Raw genomic sequence first — 21,860 nt, forward strand, 5'->3', positions numbered from 1 at the left:
TTCATTAAGCAGCCAGACTCCACAGGAACGAGAAGAGGACGGTTTCTATCAGAGGCTGCAGAGCCAAGGGCCTTTATGGGAGACTATGTGGTGAAGAGACTCTTGTGTGAGTGATGAGTCTGCCTGAGGACAAAGGGCCGATGTTCTCGGGACATAGGATTGACTTTAATGTGGGAAGGTGCTCGAGAGACAGAATCAAGCCCTAAAGCTCATTCCTGCTCATATATTGTCTTTATCAGCGGGCCTCCGGTGGAGGGCTGGCACCAATTCGTCTGGCTTCTGATGGGACCTAAATCACTGATATTATCTGGTGGAGTCAACAGAGGGAGACGAGGTCGCTTTCTATTTTTGATATGGGGAAAACCTGCAAAGACAGACAGCATAAAGAATAAACGCTGGATACTTTTAACACCGCAAATGTTTGAAGTCTACGTTAAAATCGAGCTTGCACAGAAAGTACAGGTCGTTACAGAACAGGTTTGCTGCTCTTTGCAGTTACATTATACATGTTTATACACCACACGCTACAGCAGCATGAGGATGATAATAAGACAAATATTAATGATAATAATTCAATTCAATTCCAATTCATGCTGTTATTATTCATATTAATGGTGATGATATTGTTCTTATTTTTTTTTAAATTATTATTTCAATTTGCAAACTCAAAGTGAAAAAAGAAAGATGCTGCATAAATTTTATGTCAGCAACATATCCGTCCATCCTCCTAGTAATATTATTGATTATTGTGTGACTTATTCATATATATTTATATATATTAGGTTTTATTTTGGAGACAGTGGACCGCATCTTGACAACGTGGTGAATGGTGGTGCACAACCTCTGGGATACATTCTCCTCCATTTAGTACTTCGTGGTTATAGCACATACAACAATGCTGCAGGGAGGACAATAAAACAAACCAAAAAAATTCCAGACGGTTCTTTTTCACAGCTCTGTCCACACAGCATAATATTTCAGAGGCCACCAAGCGGATTCTGATTCAATGTGTTAAAACTGAAAGAAAATAAAAGGGAAAATGTGCAAAAATAACAGAAATAAAGATTTAAACTTTAGAGCATTTAACATGACAAACTAATTGTTATGAAACATTATGAAACATTACCAAAAAGAGAGGGAATATTTATTTTATATTATATACACATATATAAATATCATTTTGGTTATAACAGACTTTTGAACTTTACATTGTTTTTTGGCCACACGGGGGTGCTATAGCATTTATTTACCTGATTATTAAGAAACAGTCATATCAAAGCATTATTCAAGCTTTAAATTCACATTTGTTTTTATTATATTTAGTTGGCTAAAAAATGCCAATTTTAATGGCATTTCAAAAGGATTCTTTTACAACAGAGAGTCTATAATGTTGTTATGCTTTAAATCCCTGTTTGCTGGATTTAACTTTGCATATGACCACCCAGCCTGTGGTGATGTTCATGCAGACATGGTCAAGGTGACCTGCTGAAGATAACACTGAGCATCAGAATGAGGAAGAAAGGTGATTTAAGTGACTCTATATGTAGCATGGTTGTGACAGATGGGATACAGCAGCTGAGCATCGTTTAAACACCACAGCCTACCTGAGTATATTTACTGACCATGTCCATCCCTTTATGACCACAGTGCACCATCTTCTGATCATCTTCATCATCTCAAACTGTTTATTTTAATACAACAAATGAGATCACTGCACTCAAATATTTCCATTTCTGGCTCTGTGTGATTCTTTTTTAAAAACAGACATCCATAACATGGTCATCTGTGGCATACAGCTCTGTTTGTGAGCACAGACAGCACACTTGATGTTTAACCTTCCATTTGAGAGGGCAGCCAACAAGAAGAAAGTTGTCTGAAAGGAAGAGGAGCGGAAATACCTGAGTGGCTCCACTAAGGCTGAGCATCAGATAAATAAGGATTATTTTGAACTGTTAATCATGCAAAGCTCTTCTAGTAGAGTCTAAAATTAAAATATGGAGCTGGAAAGTTGTTGAACACCAAACTAATCATCAGTTACATTTATTGTTATTTTACTAACAGTACTTATATATGTCGCATGATTATTTTTCACACTGTGGTGACACTTTCCCACTTTAAATGTTGGGTGCAGGTTTATTTACATTTTGCTCTCAGCTGTGAACATTGTCGTGTCTGGACTGCACTTACGCCATGATGCTGGATAAGGGAAACAGCTCAGCCACTAAGTACGAAAGGTAGCTGAATATGAAGACAAAGAGGGGCTCAATCAGGCGGACGCTGTGGGTGAAACGTGACGACTGCAGCCACTAATCCAAACAGAAGGCCAAATAAGACCCCGCCCTTTGTGTGATTGCAGCCATTCCCCAACTCTCTGTGAATCGTACTCATGGCCCTTGATCAGTGGTCTTTGATCACAGTGTTTTGATCAGTGGTGGTTAATCAATGGTCATGAGAATTTGCATATTAATGATCAAGGAACTGACCTCCCAGCCCATTCGTTCATTCAGTGGTGCTGGTTTAAGTCATTATGCAAATGTACTGTTTATAAGGTTGGAAACCTGCAGGCAGCTGAGACTGAAGAAGTCACTTGGATGAGCGACGAAACATTTCTCCCACTGAAAACGCTACGTCCAGATGAACAGAATCAACTTTTTGTGATTTACTTACCTGGATGATTGAGCATGCATCAAGAAGATATTCATGTTGTCTTACTATTCATATTTTATTCCAGCACAGTTGGTGTGGATCACCGACAAGTTCAACGACAATAAGGGGCTATTCAACTGTTGTTCTGTTTTTTCTACTGTTGCAGTTGGAGTCTCCGTCCACTTGGGGCCACAGTTGCCCGTCTGAACCTGCTGACTCTGCACTAGAAGAAATTCCACCGCACCCGGAAGCGCTCTCCGTTCGGCAGCTATTCTGCTATTCATTCAGGCTGCAGCGATTTCATTCAGCCGTTGTTGATCTCTCCGCTTGTGTCGGGCGCCTCATTTACTTCTCCGTGGACAGATTGAAGGAGAGCGAGCATGGCTGGTCGGCTACCGGCTTGTGTTGTTGACTGCGGTACGGGGTGAGTAGGAGCACAATAAAAGGCTAGTTAGCGTTAGCTTGCTTTTCATTGACCACCTAAGCGACTGTCAAACTTCAGCTAACGCCCTATTCAGCCTTCAGGCTGGGGGCTTTTGCTCAGCGCCTCTCTGTTATTCTGAGCCCGTCGGTAAAGTCGGCGTTAATGCCACAAATCCAGCCAAAGTTTCCAGCTGCTTTATTTTGAAGGCTTTTTGTTCTTCCCTCAGCTTTGTCATTGCTGTTAGCTGCTGCTAGCCGCTGAAGCTAATGTTACTTCCTGGAGAAAGCAGCCCTCATATTACACACTTACGTTCGCTCAAGCCTGGAGAAAGTGTCTTATATCCCTGATTTTGTTCCCTTTTAGGTACACGAAGCTCGGATATGCAGGAAACACAGAGCCACAGTTCATCATGCCTTCATGTAAGTAAACAGACCCCCCGCCCCTCAAAAAAAACAGAACAAAAAACAAAACCACTAAAGACCTAAAACTAGTTTAAACACAAGGCAATGTCGAACATGTGGATTTATTTACGTGCTGGGATGCTGTTAGAGAGCATATTTATTATTAAACTGCATTATTCGTTAAGTTGCATAAACACCAACAGTTTAGTGTGGATTGCCTCTGTGTGGTTTAATGCAGGTCAACAGTTTCAGGCCGACTTCCTTTCACCCTAGAGATGTACCAGAGCAGTTAAACTGGTTTCCGTAAGGCTGGTATCATATTGGAACAATATTTTCTTATCAACTCACGCACAGCAGGTTTTTCCTGGCTCATAATGTAAATTCTAGTAGGGAGGGACTGTGGTTGTAAGCATGATTGGTCTGCATATATTTAAGGGAGTGGGTTAGACGTACCTCACAGATCACAAGTTGGACAAAGGATGTTTAATACCAAGACCTCAGAGCACATCCATGGATGCGGTGAAGGAGAACATGCAGCTGATCTGCTGTGGTGACCTCATGAGTGTGCGACGCCATCAGACTCTGAGCAACTATTTAGACAGGAAACAGCTGTCCTGTTTCCACTCGTGTGACCGAGTGTCTAAAATATCTTTACCAAGCTAATTGTGTCCAGTGTTGGATGATTTTTTTGTTTTTTCTAAGTTTTTTCTAAGTTTGAATCTAAGTTTGCTCGACTAATGTTATCTCAGGATGTAAGTGCATGATCAATCCTGTTGTTCATAGTTATTTAATAAAATATATTTGGTACTGTGCTGTACCAATTTTTTGTTTTTCTTCCACCCGTAGTATTTACAGTTTACATCGTTTGTCTGCAGGTATTGCGATCAAAGAATCGGCCAAGGTCGGAGACCAGGCCCAGCGCAGGATGATGAAGGGAGTCGATGATTTGGATTTTTTCATCGGGGACGAAGCCATCGATAAACCGTCGTATGCAACGAAGGTGAGATGGACGCCGACGTGGGGGCCGAGTCAAATTTGTGTTTGAAGATCGATATTAATGCTGTTTTTCTCTCTTTGCGTCCACAGTGGCCCATCCGTCACGGGATTGTGGAAGACTGGGACCTGATGGAAAGGTTTATGGAGCAGATCATCTTCAAGTATCTGCGGGCAGAACCTGAAGATCATTACTTCCTTTTGGTAAGACCAGAGCACTGTGGGTTAATGGTAGTTAGAGCTAAGCAGCAGGCAGGGCCCCTCCTCTGTTTTTTCTTGTCTACACCAAACACGAACTTCTGTTAACTGTGGCCTAGAGGGCAAAACACAGATGTTCTCAAAAGAGACCAAACAGGCTGAAATCAAGTCAAAAGTTTTCCCTGTTGTTACAATTTAATTGACCAGACAGTTTAGAAACCTCACTACACTCCTAAAAATGAAGTCCGACTAAATCAACGACTGCACTCAGGTCGGCAGAGTATATTTGCGGGATCAAATTGTCTCAGTGTTGTGAAACTGGTGCGACCTAAATAATATAATAATTCCTCTTGTTCCTATTGGTCGTTTTCCATTACATGTCATTACATTACAGTTGAGCCCCTCTGGGTGTGGTTGTTATAGTGACACGGCTTGAAGTACTGTGACGTCATTTGTATGCGACACAATCACAAATCACAACAAAAATCGCCTCAAAGCACTTCATATTGTAAGGTAGATCCTACAGTAATAGAACAGAGTAAACCCCTACAATCATATAACCCTGTGAGGAAACACTTTGGCGACAGTAAAAAGGAAGGAAAAGCTCATTTTTAACAGGAAGAAACCTCCAGCAGAATCAGGCTCAGGGATGTGCAGCCAGCTGCTGTGACTGGTTGAGGGTGACGGAGGAAGGTGGGACAAAAGACATGCTGTGGAAGAGAGCCAAAGAATAACAATAACTAATGATTAAATGCAGAGAGGTCTATTAACACATAGTGAGAAAGCTTCCCCAGCAGCCTACACCTACTGCAGCATAACTAAGGGAGGATTCAGGGTCACCTGGTCCAGCCCTAACTATATGCTTTAGCAAAAAGGAAAGTTTTAAGCCTAACCTAAAAGTAGAGATAGTGTCTGTCTCCCGAATCCAAACTGGAAGCTGGTTCCATAGAAGAGGGGCCTGAAAACTGAAGGCTCTCCCTCCCATTCTACTTTTAATACTCTAGGAACAACAAGTAAGCCTGTAGTGTGAGAGCGAAGTGCTCTAATAGGGTGATATGGTACTACAAGGTCATTAAGATAAGATGGGGCCTGATTATTTAAGACCTTGTATGTGAGGAGCAGGTTTTTGAATTCAATTCTGGATTTAACAGGAAGCCAATGAAGGGAAGCCAATAAAGGAGAAATCTGCTCTCTCTTTCTAGTCCCTGTCAGCACTCTTGCTGCAGCAACATAACAGTGGACAGACTCTGGGACCACATTGTGGGTTTGTGTGGAGCCATTTCAGTTTTGATTTTCATGAGGAAGACGGGCTTTTCATAACTGATCGAGTGACGCCACTAACTGGCCAATCGGTGGCATTTAGTATGTTGACATCACATTTTCGGATCACTTGGAGCCCCTGCCTGAACGGACACTAAAAAAGTAATTTGTACCAGCTGCTACCACCTAATGCAGGGGACTGGTGCAGGGACACCAGCCCACGAGGGCCGGTGTCCCTGCAGGTTTTAGATCTCACCCTGGGTCAACACACCTGAATCACATGATTAGTTCATTACCAGGCCTCTGGAGAACTTCAAGACATGTTGAGAAGGTAATTTAAATCAGCTGTGATGGATCAAGGACTCATCTAAAACCTGCAGGGACACCGGCCCTCGTGGACTGGGATTGGGGGACCCCTGGCCTAATGAAACCCCTAAAAGTCGAGCTGTGCCGAGTAACCATCAAACCATCTCAGCCTCGCCTCTCTAATCTGTCAGACGTGTCCGCTCCTCTGCAGAGAGTTTGTTTTCAATACAAACTGCTAGGGAATCAAGAGTACAACCAAAATAGCAACGACCGTCTCGTGTGAACGATCAGCCTAAAATCTTCTGTCTTCCCTTTTCAGACAGAGCCTCCCCTCAACACACCAGAAAACAGAGAGTACACAGCAGAGATCATGTTCGAGTCCTTCAATGTCCCCGGCCTCTACATTGCTGTTCAGGTAAGACTGCTGCAAAGGCTTTTCTGAGTTTTGGAAACAAATCCCTAAAAGTTCAAACCCAGCACTCACAGCTGGTTCAAACACTGAGCTCAGACGTGAGAGCTGCGTGCGTATAATTAGATTTGTGTGTTTGACTGAGAATGTGATTCCGAGGATGTTTTATGGGGAAATGCGGGTTTTCACTTCTTCTTTTTCAAGGTTTCACAGTTTGTTTGGGTTGTTCTTACTTCATATAAATGCACATGAGTGTCCTGAGCCTAAACCTATGTTTCATGATTTTTTTTTTTTCTTCTTCCCCAGGCTGTCCTGGCGCTGGCTGCCTCCTGGACATCCAGACAGGTGGGAGAACGAACGCTGACGGGGACGGTGATCGACAGCGGAGACGGGGTCACGCACGTCATCCCGGTGGTCGGTGTCGCGTCTTTTTTGTGATTATTATTTGCTTTTTAGCTCCCAGCCTCACTTCCGCTCCCTGGAGCTCTAATCCTTTGCTCTGTGGCGTTCCAGGCTGAAGGCTACGTCATCGGCAGCTGCATCAAGCACATCCCCATCGCCGGTCGAGACATCACATACTTCATCCAGCAGCTCCTGAGGGAACGAGAGGTGGGGATTCCTCCAGAGCAGTCTCTGGAGACGGCTAAAGCTGTCAAGGTCAGTACGCTTCATGTTTACCAACCAAAGACAGGTTTAAAAAAAAAAAAAAAAAAAAAAAGGGGGGAAAAAAGCCCTTTTTTCTAATGGCCAGCAGGGGGCGATAAAAGCAGCCAGACTGTATAAAAATATATGGGAAGGTGAGCCTGGCTTTCAGTTGATCTTGGATTGGAGTAAAGATTTTCCTGATGAGTTCATGGTCTCAGTTACTAGGTTAAAGTCTTAATAAATATGAAATTATGCTGCTGTGCAGAGTACAATGGACAATAACGCAGGGTCAGTCCAGTTGCAGAGGGGGTTTCTCATCAGCTTCAGATGCTTTGGTGTCAATTAAATTAACAACAGGAGCACTAGAGAGGCGACAATGAGACAACCCGCAACAAAGGAACGGTTTACAGCTGGAGGACACTCACATTTTTCACTCCTCATCTTTTCTGACTGTTTTTAGTAGTTTTGCTTTTGGCTAGTCTCAGTGTCACTACTGCTAGCATGAGACGACACCTGGACCCTACAGAGGTTGCAGAGGTAGTCAAACCCCTCCAGGATGGCACATCAATATGTGCCACTGGCAGAAGGTTCACTATGTCTCAAAAGCATGGAGGAGATTCCAGGAGACAGGCAGTTACTCCTGGAGAGCTGGACAGAGCTGTAGAAGGGCCTTAACCTATCAGCAGGACCGGTATCTGCTGCTTTGTGTAAGGAGGAACAGGGTGAGCACTGTCAGAGCTATAAAATGACCTCCAGCAGGTCACTAGTGTGAATGTCTCTGACTTCATGAGGGTCACCTGAGGGCCCTCTAGTGGGTCCTGTGCTCACTGCCTTGCACTGTGATGACTGATTGGCATTTGCCACGGAGTACCAGATTTCCATGTCCATGTAGATGAGTAGTCGTATAGAAAGGTGTCTCTCAGTCAAGGAGCTCAGAATCAAAACACAAAAGCCCGGCTCTGTGATTGTGGATTTTCTTAGCGAGTACTGCTGAGGTAAAAGATCTGGAGTGCAGCTGTTCTGTTGCCATCACTCCTGCCTTAAAGCTGGCACTTCGTTACTGAAAGAAGCATCGGCAGGTCATAGCAAGGGTGCGGACAAACCGGGAGGATTATGTGACAGCCTTGGCACACAACTTGAGGGATTGCTTCATCTCTGTTGCTAACTGCAGGGGCATGTTGGCCGAGCTCTGTAACAGAGTTTAGAGCGACAGAGTTTAACTGGGCCTCTGTTCACGAGGACACCTTTTGTGTCGTTGCAAACAGCATGAGCACCAGTTTGAGTCATTGTGAAGCTGTCCTGTCCATGCGGTGTTGTTGTTGTATAGATTTTAATTTATAAATGGAAACTAACTCAAGATGCAGTCTGTAAGAAAACAAGGCAGAAAAGGAAGTGATACCTTTGACAGATGATTGCTGTACTGCTTCTGTCATGTACTTATCAGTTTGGCCACTAGAGGTCAGTGTGGCATCAGAAGCATCAGAATATGAGAAACTTTATTAATGCCAGAGGGAAATTGAGTTGTCATAGCAGCAAATATACAACAAACTTCAAGCACTCATATAAAATGATTGTAGAAACAGATGCTACTAGAAGCCACAGTTAAATTATACTGAAAACTGCTAGCCTCTCCATTCATTCCAGAGGTTTAAAACAGGAAGCTCGTCGTTGTTTGTTTAGTTCCATGTGCATTTGTCTTACAGTATTGCCAAATATTTTGTGCTGTGTTTTTAGGAGCGGTTCAGCTATGTGTGCCCTGACCTTGTTAAAGAGTTTAATAAGTACGACACAGACGGCAGCAAATGGATCAAACAGTACACGGGCGTCAACGCCATCACCAAGAAGGAGTTCACCATCGACGTTGGGTACGAGCGCTTCCTCGGCCCTGAGATCTTTTTCCACCCTGAGGTACAGAACACGCGGACACGCTTTGCTCACATTTCCTCTAATTTTTTATATATATATATATTATATATATTTTTTTTTTTAACTTTACCTTTTTGTTTTCATCCAGTTTGCCAACCCAGACTTCACCCAGCCCATCTCAGAAGTGGTGGATGAAGTCATCCAGAACTGTCCCATCGACGTCAGGCGTCCTCTCTACAAGGTAAACGCACACCTGTCTGCTTCTGTTTGAAACATGGCATGGAACACATAGCAGTAATTATTTTGTGTTGTGTCACAGAATGTCGTGCTCTCTGGAGGCTCCACCATGTTCAGGGACTTTGGCAGACGGCTGCAGAGGGACCTGAAGAGGACTGTGGACGCACGACTGAAAATAAGCGAAGAGCTGAGCGGTGGGAAGTTGAAGGTAAGGGGGTAGAAGTAGCACGAGGAGCTGATACAGGCAGCTTCACATAAATCTGTGAAACATTTTGCTCTGCAGAAGAAAGCTTTCTTCCAAAGCCTCCAGGCTTTTCAGTAAACTGAGCACAAATCATCTTTGTTTTGCAGCCCAAACCCATCGATGTGCAAGTCATCACCCATCACATGCAGAGGTACGCTGTCTGGTTCGGAGGATCAATGCTGGCATCTACTGTGAGTATTTCAAGGACATCTGTACTTTTGCACTGCAATCAGTGTTTTCATCATAGTAGTAAATACCCTGTAGTTACACTCTCTAGTTCTAGTGATGTAAGCTGTACGCTTTTAACTCCATAATATATGCACACCGTTACTACCCATGTGTCCAGTACTTACTCGCTTTACTACCCAGTACATACTCGCTGAACTATCCAAAATGTATTCTCTTAAGTATCCAGTACGTAAAAGAACTTATTTTGTAAGTTTCCTGTATGAAGGTGCGCATTAGAAAGAAAGCTAACAGGCTTCTTTTGCAACATTTAAGCCCTGAATTTCTTTGTTTACACTGTGATGTTTCCAAAATGTTATTCAGTGTTTAAGTTTGCTTTGTTACATTTGTGTGTTGCTTCTGCAGCCCGAGTTCTACCAAGTGTGCCACACCAAGAAAGACTACGAGGAGATCGGGCCAAGCATCTGCCGCCACAACCCCGTCTTTGGAGTCATGTCTTAGGCGATGGAGAGAAAGAGTGCATTCAGGGGAGGCCAAGAAGAGGAAAAACAAAAAACGGACGATGCAAGACCTCACGTGCTGTGCAAGTCCCTCCAGCCTTTGCACGGATGCTCCGACAGATTATTTGTATAGAGCTACAGTGGACCAAACAAACTGCCAGAAGAGTGGCAGCATCCTCACAAATTAGAGGAAAGAGGTGACTCAGCCCAAAGGATCCTCAGATAAAATGTTTACTGCAAGTAGGCTGATGATGATGATGATAATAATAATAATGATGATAGGTGATAAATCTTTAATTTCTGCGTGCCTCATATATGTACTTACTCTATCCTCACAGGATTGTAAAATGTAATTAATCAACATGAGTCCTGTATAAATGCAATTCTGTGTATATGGGTTGGGTTGTGGTATGTGTTCTGTACTCTAAAAACTGAAAGTGTAACAGTTGTTTTAAGAAACACATCATGCTTTGCTACGCGATTACTCAAAAGCTTGGAGTCACTTTGAAATTTTCTTGTTTTTGAAAGAATATTAGATTTTTTAAAATCTCATGTAACATGAAGTGGATCAGAAATGTATAAATAACTCTGTAGGCATACTTGGGTCCATTTTCTGTAACCATCACTCCTCTTTTAGTGGCATATAGTGTTCCCCAGTTCAAACTTCGCATGTTAAAAGGCCGCTAATTATGCTAGCCTGACTGAAAACTGTCTCGCTGATTTAAAAAGCAATGCGTTTAGTTTTATCAATGTCTGGGGCATCATCGTTTGGGGTCAGTTAAAGTGGAAACAAACAAGGCCTAAAGTGTTCTCGTTCTAAGAACTGAAGATTTCAGTCTGTGGTGTGTACCAATCCTTTCTTCGAAAAGCCGAATCTGGCTTCAGCCACCGGTGCTGAAGTGAATGCATAACTGACCGGAAATAAGTGCATCTTAGGGCTGAGAGTCTCACAGCTTCTCAGGTGGCAGCATCTTTAAATGGTACCTGTAAGAGTAACACTGTTCCAGTTTGTAAAGGGATAGTACACACTGTTGTATGACAGTTTTAATTTTTCTGCAGTTTTCATACAGAGAAAAGACGAATGGTTCAGATTCATTGCCTCTTTAATCGGCACAGCTTTCAGCTTCACTATCATTATTGGAAAAGTTTTTATAAATACATTTATATCTAAATGACCAGTCAACCTTTTAACAAGAACAAAATGTTCTGCTGGGTGATAAAGGAGCGATGCTTGCTGAAAACGAGACCCTGCATGAGCCTACATCGATATTTTAATAATTCGAGGAGCCTCTGTATGTGCATGTGCTCTTGGCTTGTGTCAGCAACTGTTCATCTGATCCACTTGTTATTTGACGGGCGTATTGCTGGGCTCCCAAATACGTGCAGTATAAAGTGCAATGAAATAATCTGGATGGGTGTTCCTCGTGAGGACAAAGTCACTGCTCTCACCAACTGTGAGGAATCAGGGAACATCTGTAAATGGTAGCTACTCACATAGCACGCACTGCCCTGCTTCCATTTAAATTTATTAATAATTTGTGATGAAACAATTAAATCTCAGAGCTTCTCTTTCAAGGATAGCTTTTTTTTCTAAGTGACCCCAAAGGCAGCCTTTCTTTGCAGCAGCTTTATGATAATCAAATGGGTGCAAGCATTAAAAAAAAAGAAGGAAAAAAATAGAAATCACCAAAACAAACTGACCATTCCCATTTCCTTTGGTTTTTTTAAGTACCCTCAGTACCTGGAAGAAATATTTATTTGAATTTACATGAAATTATTTGCTCATGTTTGTTTCTTCCTGGTTCCTCCTGCAGCATTATGACAAATCACCACCGCTTTGCTCTTTTTTTAAACCCCCCCCCCCATTTGTATTAATCATCTCTTGAACAACCCGTCTTTGAAGGAAAAACAAATCGTATTAATATATGAACATGCAGTTTGAATGACTTGTTGGACTGTCACTGTTGCCTAGATCTCAGTTATACTGGATAGCCTTGTACTGTACCAAATCTGGATTTCAATGCTGGCATTCCAATAAACGCCAAGGAGATGTTTCTTCACGTGTTGATTTCTCTGTTTCGGGCTTTATTATCTTGTTTGCTTTGCTTCTATTTTTAAATGTACCCATCCTATTTATGTGTGTCTGAGCCCTGGCCTCTGTAACTGTATCCCTTCCAACATATGGTGCACATTTATTTTAATTCAGCCACCTTCTTGTGCCCGATTGGTCAGCAGTAAAAGGGAAGCCCTGTGTAGAGTGTCATGCGTAATCGACATGTCCAGCCTCTTAGGAGTCTATCAGACTTTTTCAACATGACATGCTAATAGAGTAAGAAAGAGAATCACCGAGACGGAGGAATCTGGAAAGATTTAAACATGTCGTCCAGCCTGAGGTTGAAGGTGCTCCTCTTCTTTGCTTTATTCTTTGGAGCAACAGGGTTTCTCTTCCTGATTCTCTCCTGTGGGACTGAGTACTGGCTGCTGGCTGCAGAGTCCTGCAGCAACCCCGGAGAACACAGCCTGAGAGACGGGAAGAGCAACGTGAAGGTATTTGAACTGTGCAGGAGCGACGAGTTGATTTATGTGATGCCTTTTAAGAAAGGGAAACAGTAGTTTATGAGTAAAGATGTATTTATTAACATGCGTATTTAAAATAGAAATATGCTTTGAAATATAAAAGTTACACAAACAGACTGAATGACTAACATAACATGGAAAACTGTTAATACGCTAAATTTGTCATTTAAAAAAAATGAAAAGCAGATTTTTCCACATTAAAATATGTTTATTTATTAGATAAAACTTAAATGATAGCGTAATGCTGTGAATTTGTATCTAAAATTTGAGTCAACATCATCAATTTCTAAAAAAAATAAGTAAAAATACACGAGAATGTAATTTTTTTGAGCTACTGCAACTGTATTTTAATGGAATACAGGAATTTTTGTTTTTTTTATTCATGCAAAATATTTGGTGCCCAAAGTGCTATCTTTTTTATGGGTTTAACAAAAAACAAACAAACAACAACAACAAAAACACTCAGTATAGGATTGCACCAGCCAGATTTCTCGTGGATGGCTAAGATCAAAAGATTGTTACATCTTTTAACACAAATCTATTTTTTCTCATATTTCAGGCCATTTAAAAGACAAAAGTGTGTATAATATTTTATTATATTTTAAGAAATAAATCTTGACAAATGTTAGTACAATGCTAGTGATTTTCCATTAGCTCTCCCTAAAGCTGATTTGGGCTGAGAGGCCTGGCAAACCTTTACCACTGCATGGAAATCACTGGACCAGAGGCCAGTACTTGGATTATATGGCAACAGCGTTACACTTCTAATCTGCACACAAACATAAAATGATTTTGTAACAAAAAAGACTGAAAGAGCAAAATAATACTAAAATAGGAGTATAACAGGGTAAGTATAACAAACCAATGTGTCAACATGTTACATGATGCCATTATTTTGTCACAGTAACCTTCATCACCATTGTCAGGCTGCTTATTACACATCACTTTGTTGCTGTCATGTCGCTAGTGGACCGGGTGCAGGCTCTTGTTGCCTAGGTAACCTTGTAACACCCATGTGAACTGTGTTCTTCGCTGTCATTGGTAATCGCTTCAATTGTGCACCTCAAAGTTGAGAAAAGTTTAACTTTTGGACCCACCCGCTTCGTTTCCACAGCAGCAGCAACCCATAGTTGCTGAATGGTCTTTTCTGTGGTCTCTGCTGTCCCATGTGTACACACAGGGGGCACAGTAGAGCAAAATAAATAACTAAATAACCCTGTAACTGTCCTGTAAACATCACGAGGAGCACTGAGAATTGTTGTATGAGGCTTTGTTGCTAACAGTGGACTAGAAAATGTAAACATGTGTCTAATATTTGATTCAATTTTAGATAACAGATGCAGAAATGTGGTTTCTATAATTTAACATAGATTTGTTTTCTAAAAACAAAACGAAGATTTCATGTGAATTTAAAGCTATAACAACTTTATATTAAATTACTGACTTGTAAAAATACAGAATACAGAAATTTTCTGTATTTTTATTAAGATTTCTGTATTTTACATGATGACAAATTTTATATATATTCAGTCAATTTAATTGATTTTTGTGGGGTAGCCCACAGCACGTCCTATATACTGTGTACCATGGGTTGCATTTCTGGCTAGTTGGTGATGTTTCACACCACTGACCCTTCACATTTGCAAAACAACCGATGTTATTTTAGGCCCTGTGCATGAGAAGGGGCTGAAAAATAGACATATAGTGTACTTGTGCATCAGATACGTTATCTATGACTTTAAATGTCTCCAAATTCACTTTGTAGCTGTAGACCTACAAATTGAATATTTACATATAGTGTCTCTGGATGGTGATACTTGAGACTTAAATGAATGGACAGAGAAAATCAAATCTTGGCCACATGAGAGAAGATGAGGTCACAAAGTTCAGTGTGCCAACTTGCAGTATTCCCCCAGTTGGCTTTTGCACCACTCCCTTCAGACCGCACATGTGCACTTTTTTATGGATCTGCATTCAGATGATCAGGCTTTTATTCTTGCACTGATATCCTTGTGTCCTTTGTCCTGATAGCTTTTGCATTGCTTAAAATTTCAGTATTCTTTCTCTTCTTATACTTTTTGGCTGCTTTAACTTGATTATCATGCACTCTAGATTCATTTGAGACTCTGTGAAGATCAAATTGACACACAAATTAAAAAAAAAAAACACCAATCCCATCAGGATGTTTTTGAGCATGATCCTCTTTCAGTGTAAGCTAGAAGAGCTCCAGTGGAGGGTCTCTGGGTGCAAACTTCCTCAAATGTGTCTGTTTGCTGGCAGCCGATGGACCCCCAGTCTTTTTCTGTAGCAGGCTCTGGTTACCCTGACACACTAAACCTGCCTCTTATGCTGTATCCCATAACTTAAACATCTCCCTGCCAGAAAGCACTCACTGCATTTGGATCTTGTTCGTCCTCCACACATTCTTGTAATGAAACCCGGGAGATGAGTGGCTCTGGAGTAAAATTCATTGAGGTATTCATTAAAATTGGCTCCAAACACAGGTCAGAAACAGGGTTTATTTCCACAGCTCTCATCAGATGTTGTTTTCTGATCCGGCAGAATTCACAGGGTGTGACCATTTTCCATGAGGGTCTGTTCTGGCGGTGCTCCTACACGGCCTTTTCTCATGATTACTCAATATGGGACCTTTGGATCTGTGAGAACCTTCATTACATGTTTTATAAATGGCAAAAATAACACAGTGAACCTTTAATTGTGACAGCTGCCTTTCCCCCCTCTTCAGCAAACCAGCCTCTACCAAAAGTGTGCGAGGTCGCTTTCCTCTTCCCTTTTCCTGCTAACAAGCCGGTAGAGCTGTGGGATGAGCCGCACAAGTTTCCTGGACAGCCTGTTGAACGCAATGCGGCCACTGGTTGGCATCACTTTGTTATACAAGCGGCACATTGTTACTGTAAAAACAGCACTGAGCACTGACTGGCTGTCGTGTTTTCCTCAGTTTTCAGGATCTGCTGGACCATCTTCTTCGTCATGGGTTTGGCGGCGATCATCATTGGTGGATTTGTTGTCATCTGTGCCGGCCCACTGACCAACCACAAGCTCTATAAAGTGGGCGGGGCTCTACAGCTGCTTGGCGGTAAGGCTAAATATAGAATTGGAGGCTTCTTCTCAAACAGATCCTCAGAAGCTTTCTTCAGAAGGAGACTATCATGAGAACATTTTAAAGTATGTCGTGAGATTTCTGCCCCCCAAAAGAAGAAATTGTATAATTTACTCCATTTGTAATGACAGTTTTGGTCACAGTCCTCTTATCCAGTGTCCATCTGTCTCTGAAATAGGAGAACTATTTTTGGCTGATCCCTTATTCGCTAGAGATCATCACAGCAGGTACACTTTTGCCATCTTTTCCACGCCACATGAGCTTTCTGACACAGTCTGAAGGGAATATGGGTCTCTGGCTAGAATTGAACCAGTGACCTTTCTCTTCCCCAGTGAATCTACAAACCACTACACAGTGAAGCCAGTGTTCTGGCTTTGATTTCTATGACTGGCCAGGAGTGCTACAGCAAACGTAGCCATTAAGTTGTTTAAAGTGGCTTCCACCGCTCATATCCACCTCCGTATTTGTGTTCTTCTGCTCTAATTGAGTAGCTTTGCATGACTGACAGATCAAAATAATCTAATTTATCGTATGCTGGGCAAACCCTGCCCTCTGTAGGCCACTTTTTCTGACCGGATGCAGTTTTTTAACAACACCTTTTTTTACTTGTTTGGATAAAATGTGTTTTAATTTAAAAATCTATTTATGTACTTTCATATCTATGATAAATAATGTAGGATTGTTAAAAAATATTATATTTAATGTGCATAACGTGCAATAATTTTGATTAGCTGATTCGGAAGAATTTATAAATAAAATAAAATTTTGCATAACTTCAAAGACATAAACACGTCTTTTATTTTTAAATAGTTTAATCCTTTTAAGTAAAGTAGCTTAATTCTAAAAATCATTATAAACATTAATGAATGTTAAACACAAAGTTTCTAGTGCAGATTTGGCTTTGGAATAAAAGAAAACATAAAACAAAAATTGTTCATATTCAGAAAAATATGTTTTACAATTTTATTTTCAAAATATTTTAATGCTTTCAGCTACACTACAACTAATGTAGAAAGTAATATTAGTAGTATTAGTGGTATTAAATTAGTTTTAGTAGTATCAAAAAAATAAAAAATATTTTAACTAGAAATCACTGAAACTAGAAATAATGTAACATTTAATAGAGGTTCACATTTGTTAGCTAACACTGCCTCCAGGTCTGTGCAGCTCAGTTTTAAATGAGAACATGTTTGGAGGTTGTGTTTGAGGAGTTTTATTTTCTGCACATTTAACGGTTTCCCTGTTTTGGTGTATTTGTTTGCTGAAGCTCTTGGCTAAACGTTTATCTCAAGAATGTAATTTGAAAGTGTGCGGTTCCAGCTAACCCCAAACACCAATCATCAATACCTTTAGTCTCAGGACATCCTTTCCTCTTCTGCAGAGATCACTCAAGTAAAAAAATCGGAAAAAATCTTTGTTACGAGCCAACATTAGTATGAAAATATTGGTAAGGTTGCAAAATTTAGAAATTAGAAGGGAGGAAAGCCTTTCCCGTGCTTTGGCAAACATGTGAGCCATGTAAAATGTTTTTATGCATGCTTCCAATTTCCTGTTCTACGCAGAGGAAAAACTGAAGAAAAAACAGTCTCATTTCACAATGACTGCATTGTTTGTACTTATGAAGCGGCACAATTTATTGTTTTACTTTGAGCAGTCAAAACAGGCAGTAAAACACGACCTGCTGTGCCACTGACTGGTAAAAACCTGTCCTGCAGGTTTACACGTGTCCCACGGAGTGAGGACAAAAGTGTAGTAGATGACACGCTGACAAAACAAAACAAACAACACAGTATTTAACAGAAACACATCAGCTGAGAAAGGCTGCAACAGACGTTTTGTAAAATGAGTAGAAATATTTACACTGCAGATGTCATCTGGCATTTTTGCTCCCATTACATTCTTGATTCTCCTGTAAAGCCTGGTTATTATGTCTGTATATCTTATATAGATCAGAAGCTGAATGACCTGCACTGTTTCCCGTGTGTCTGTTAGGCGTGTGTCTGTTCATCGTGGTGGTGATGTATCTGATGTGGATCCAGGTCCTGGACACTCTGGATCAGTTTACCCTCCACCAGAAAGCCTCTCGCTGCCCGTCTTTCCATCTCAGCGTCCAGCACGGCCCCTCGTTCTTCCTGGCTCCGGTGGCCGTCTTCTTCTGCCTACTGGCCGGCCTCCTCTTCGTCCTGGTCGGACGAAGCATCGAGAGTAAAGAGCTGGACAGCACGGACAAAATCTCGGAGATTTCGACAGATGAGCTGTGAATACAGACAGTCGACTTGTTCAAAAGTTCACCGCTCCACGTGTCTGGAGTGAAATGCCGTGTGCTTGGTGTGTAGATGAGTTGCAAATGTGGAGCTGATGATGCTTGAGAAGAAAAACAAATGGTTTGTGGCTTAAAATCAGTCACAGGAGGCTCCTGACGAATCTGATTTTGTCTTGTACCATCGACTGAATGCTGTGATTTTTAGTCTTTTTAGTTGTCTCGTGTGTAGCAGCACTGTAAGCATTAAAGAAATGCTTACAGAGTCCCTGGCCAATGATATTCATGCTGTTACCATCCTTTATATACAGTTTACAGTCCATTCAGATGATAGACTGTATATAAAAGCTGGACATAACCAATGTGATGTCAAGCATTGGCATTTGAACTTTCCTTTTTGAAGACCTAATGTTATCATGGCGCCAGAAGTGACCATATCTGGAGTGCTAAGTGATTAGCTTGGTTAGTAAGCTTGCATTCATAAACTGCACATATCTGCTAATTAGTACTAAAGAAATACCAGAATTTAATTCGCCAAAACTAAATCAGGCTGAATTATTAATCAGATAAGTTGATTTAAAGTTATCCAAAAGGCATCAGGACCACAAACACAGAGGAGATGTTGAGCTTCGTGAGGCCTCGAAGAAAGCTAATTGCTACAACTGCCTGAGTAGGCTTCAAGCTCCTATTTGAAAATTCATTCAACAGGACTGTTGTTTAATTACTGTAAAGTTGAGCATTACAACAGTCTGTTTACATCATAACATTATAACAGTATAGCTCACACTGAGTCATGTCGGCTTCATTTTTCAGGTGGCCATTATATTTTTCTCTGATCTCGTTTTGGTTAGAGATTTATTTTGTTTTTATTTTAATTTACGTGATCGTATCGCGTGTGCTTGAATTACTGTTTACCTCATTGTTGATACATTCTTTTGTTGTAATTGAAAAAAATATACAATTACACAATATAAAAAGTTAAGAGAGGGCATCAAACCAACGTTCATACAGGACAATTTTCAACAAATCAAAAAGCGTCATTTACATTAAAGGCCTAAACCTTGTGCTCTTTCAGGTTTGTTAGTCATTAACGTGTGTTACTTAAGATAGTAGGATTTAGAGGAACTGCAGGACTTACGTGGAAGTCCAGAGAAGTTTAATATGTAAGAAAAGCTGGTTGGAAACTGAGCTGTTGAGACTCGTTTTAAGACATTTGACAGAAACAAAGGGACTTTGCCATTACTGTGATGTACATGACAGGACTTGGTGATCCATAAAAGTAGAGTCGACCTCGTAGGTTAAAGCTGCACGGACCTGTGATGGGAATTTTTGCGGTCACCAAACTGAAACCACTGTAGGGGCATGTACCTACGGGCGCGTACGGGGTTAAAATCAGTTTGCTTTTGCAGTTTCATGTTCGACATTTTACTCCAGTCAATAAACTACTGTAACTTTACATTTACTGCATTTTGCTGTTTGTAAAGGTTCGTTTTTTCTCTACTTCTACTCAAAGATTTCATTGCATTGACACAGCATACGGATAGTAATCGAGCATATGTGCATATAAATGACGACCAGAGAGTTCAGATTTCATCTGTTGACAGTTTAAAGCTACAGTTTTTACTCTGTCGCAAAAAAGTAACTTTTTTCCCCCCAGTGAGTAATATAAATCTTCTAAATAAAAAACTATATTCTCAAAAAGCTTGATGTTTTCAAACAGTTATTTAGGAAACTGAAATAAATTCTAGACTCATTAGAAAAATAATGTAATTCTTCAAGCATTTTTCCATTTTATGACCTATAACTAAAAGAATTTAAACAAATGTATTGAAAATTATAAGAATATTCTGTGACTTATAAATACTGTGCATCTCTCGGTCTAGATAAATACATGCAGCATGCATCATGGGGAAGATTGCTGACGTGACAGGTGTCCAGATGACACTCATCCTCGGAGGGTAAGCTTAGGAAGTCCTTGCTGAAAAGGCTGGCTGTTTGGAAAGGTGACTGTAAGGAAAGGTTTGGTACAAAAAGCTGCAAAAGATACAGAGATGTGCTGGCGTTAGACGAGCTTGGATCACTGAGTGCAAAATCAATGCAGCGCTTCATGCCTTCATAGACTGAAAAGCAGATTTCTGCAGAGAAAAGGTGCAGTGATTTATTGAAACACGTACAAACATACATATAAATACAATATATAAGGCAAAAACAGTTTGTACAATTCTAACAAGCTTGAAATTCGATATTTATTTTTCAGCACAGTCTGAACTCTCTCATTAAGTCGTCTCCAGGAATAGTTCTCCAGGCTTCTTGAAGGACATTCAAAGCTCTTCTTTGGATGTTTCTGCCTTTTGTTCTGTTCTCTGTCAACATGATCCCACACTGCTTCAATAATGTTGAGGTCCGGGCTCTGGGGAGGCTGATAGTGCTCCACTGTGTGATTTTCTATCCAGTACCTGGTTACTTGTTCACTATTACTTGATTATTATTTCTAGCAAATATAAAGATCTGGATGGATCACATCAGGATTAGTATGATTTAAGAGTAAAATCAGAGGCAAGCAATGCTTGACAGGAAGTCACTCCAACCGTACAGCGATGTCAAAAGGACCAAAACACAAAAAAGCTTCCATCAGTGAGGATAAAGTTAGTCATTGCAAATGATTTTTCTAATCCATTTAACAGATCCCATTGTGATTAATGCTTCCCCGCTCTCACTCTGCCTTTATTATAATTGATAAATCAAGTTTGACAAAAGTTGAAGAGAGGAAGGCCGCTTCAGTGTGCGTGGAAGCAGTGAGTAGATTGAGTGTGACTGTGGCTGCCTGTCATGAGGACATCAGGCTGAAGATCTGAAATGCTGGGTCAGAGGGATGGGGATAATAATAAATTAGACTGTCATAATCCATTTTCTGATAGGAGGGCTGCTTTGGCCTGCATGTAAAGACGCCTGGCAGCCACTAGAGGGCAGAGTCGGCTCAGGATAGCGTTTGGAAGCGTTGCCTCTCACCTCATTAAAATCACTCTTATCCCCCTAGTAGATTCCTTACGATGATGTCCGACAACATGGCAGTGAAATGCAGAGTCGCAGTGCACACATCAGATTAGGTTTGCTAAGGGAGGGAAGCAGGAGTGAAATTTGTAAGTGATAATTAAGTCAACTCATTCAATTTTCTCTCACAAACAAAAGAATTATTATTTTTTCCTTCCCTTGAAATTAAGTATTACTAACATTATATCACAAGGAGGAGGAGGGGGTGGAGGCCCACAGTCACACCTTTTATAATTGGAAAAGGCAAACAGAAGTGAGACCTCGAGATGATACAGTGACGAAAACGAGTCTTTCATTATTCGTTCACGTCTCACGCTCCTGCTCTTATCCGTCCCTTCTCTTCTTAATCTCCGCTGTGAACTAGGTGAGCATAATTACACCTGAGCATGTCACGTTCATTCCCCCAGCTGTCACCAAACATCTCTGTCACCTCCTCGTCGTAGCCCAGGGTTGATCTTTACTTTCTAATAAATGCAAGGAGATCCAGTCACAGCACTTGGTCATAGAGATTATGGCAGATTCATTACTCGATCCAG

General features: G+C 41.0%; 2 protein-coding genes across 2 annotated transcripts; both read left to right on the plus strand.

The window, feature by feature from the left end:
- The first annotated feature begins 2,866 nt into the window (after positions 1–2,866).
- On the plus strand, positions 2,867–12,375 carry LOC120746174 (actin-related protein 3). Its single transcript, XM_040051491.1, has 12 exons — positions 2,867–3,070; positions 3,434–3,489; positions 4,347–4,471; positions 4,558–4,668; positions 6,548–6,643; positions 6,944–7,051; positions 7,151–7,294; positions 9,017–9,190; positions 9,297–9,389; positions 9,468–9,593; positions 9,737–9,820; positions 10,221–12,375. Exons 1-12 carry the CDS (start codon positions 3,027–3,029, stop codon positions 10,314–10,316), a joined length of 1,257 nt encoding a protein of 418 aa, XP_039907425.1. The 5' UTR covers positions 2,867–3,026; the 3' UTR covers positions 10,317–12,375.
- A 162-nt stretch (positions 12,376–12,537) lies between these two features.
- LOC120746175 (transmembrane protein 182-like) lies at positions 12,538–19,740 on the plus strand. The gene is made up of 5 exons (XM_040051492.1): positions 12,538–12,862; positions 15,455–15,551; positions 15,639–15,767; positions 15,852–15,989; positions 18,006–19,740. The coding sequence occupies exons 1-5, from the start codon at positions 12,692–12,694 to the stop codon at positions 18,272–18,274; spliced, it is 804 nt and encodes a 267-aa protein (XP_039907426.1). The 5' UTR covers positions 12,538–12,691; the 3' UTR covers positions 18,275–19,740.
- The last annotated feature ends 2,120 nt before the right edge of the window (positions 19,741–21,860 follow it).

The sequence above is a fragment of the Simochromis diagramma genome, unplaced genomic scaffold, assembly GCF_900408965.1.
Source record: "Simochromis diagramma unplaced genomic scaffold, fSimDia1.1 OVJJ01000107.1, whole genome shotgun sequence".
NCBI classification, from domain to species: domain Eukaryota; kingdom Metazoa; phylum Chordata; class Actinopteri; order Cichliformes; family Cichlidae; genus Simochromis; species Simochromis diagramma.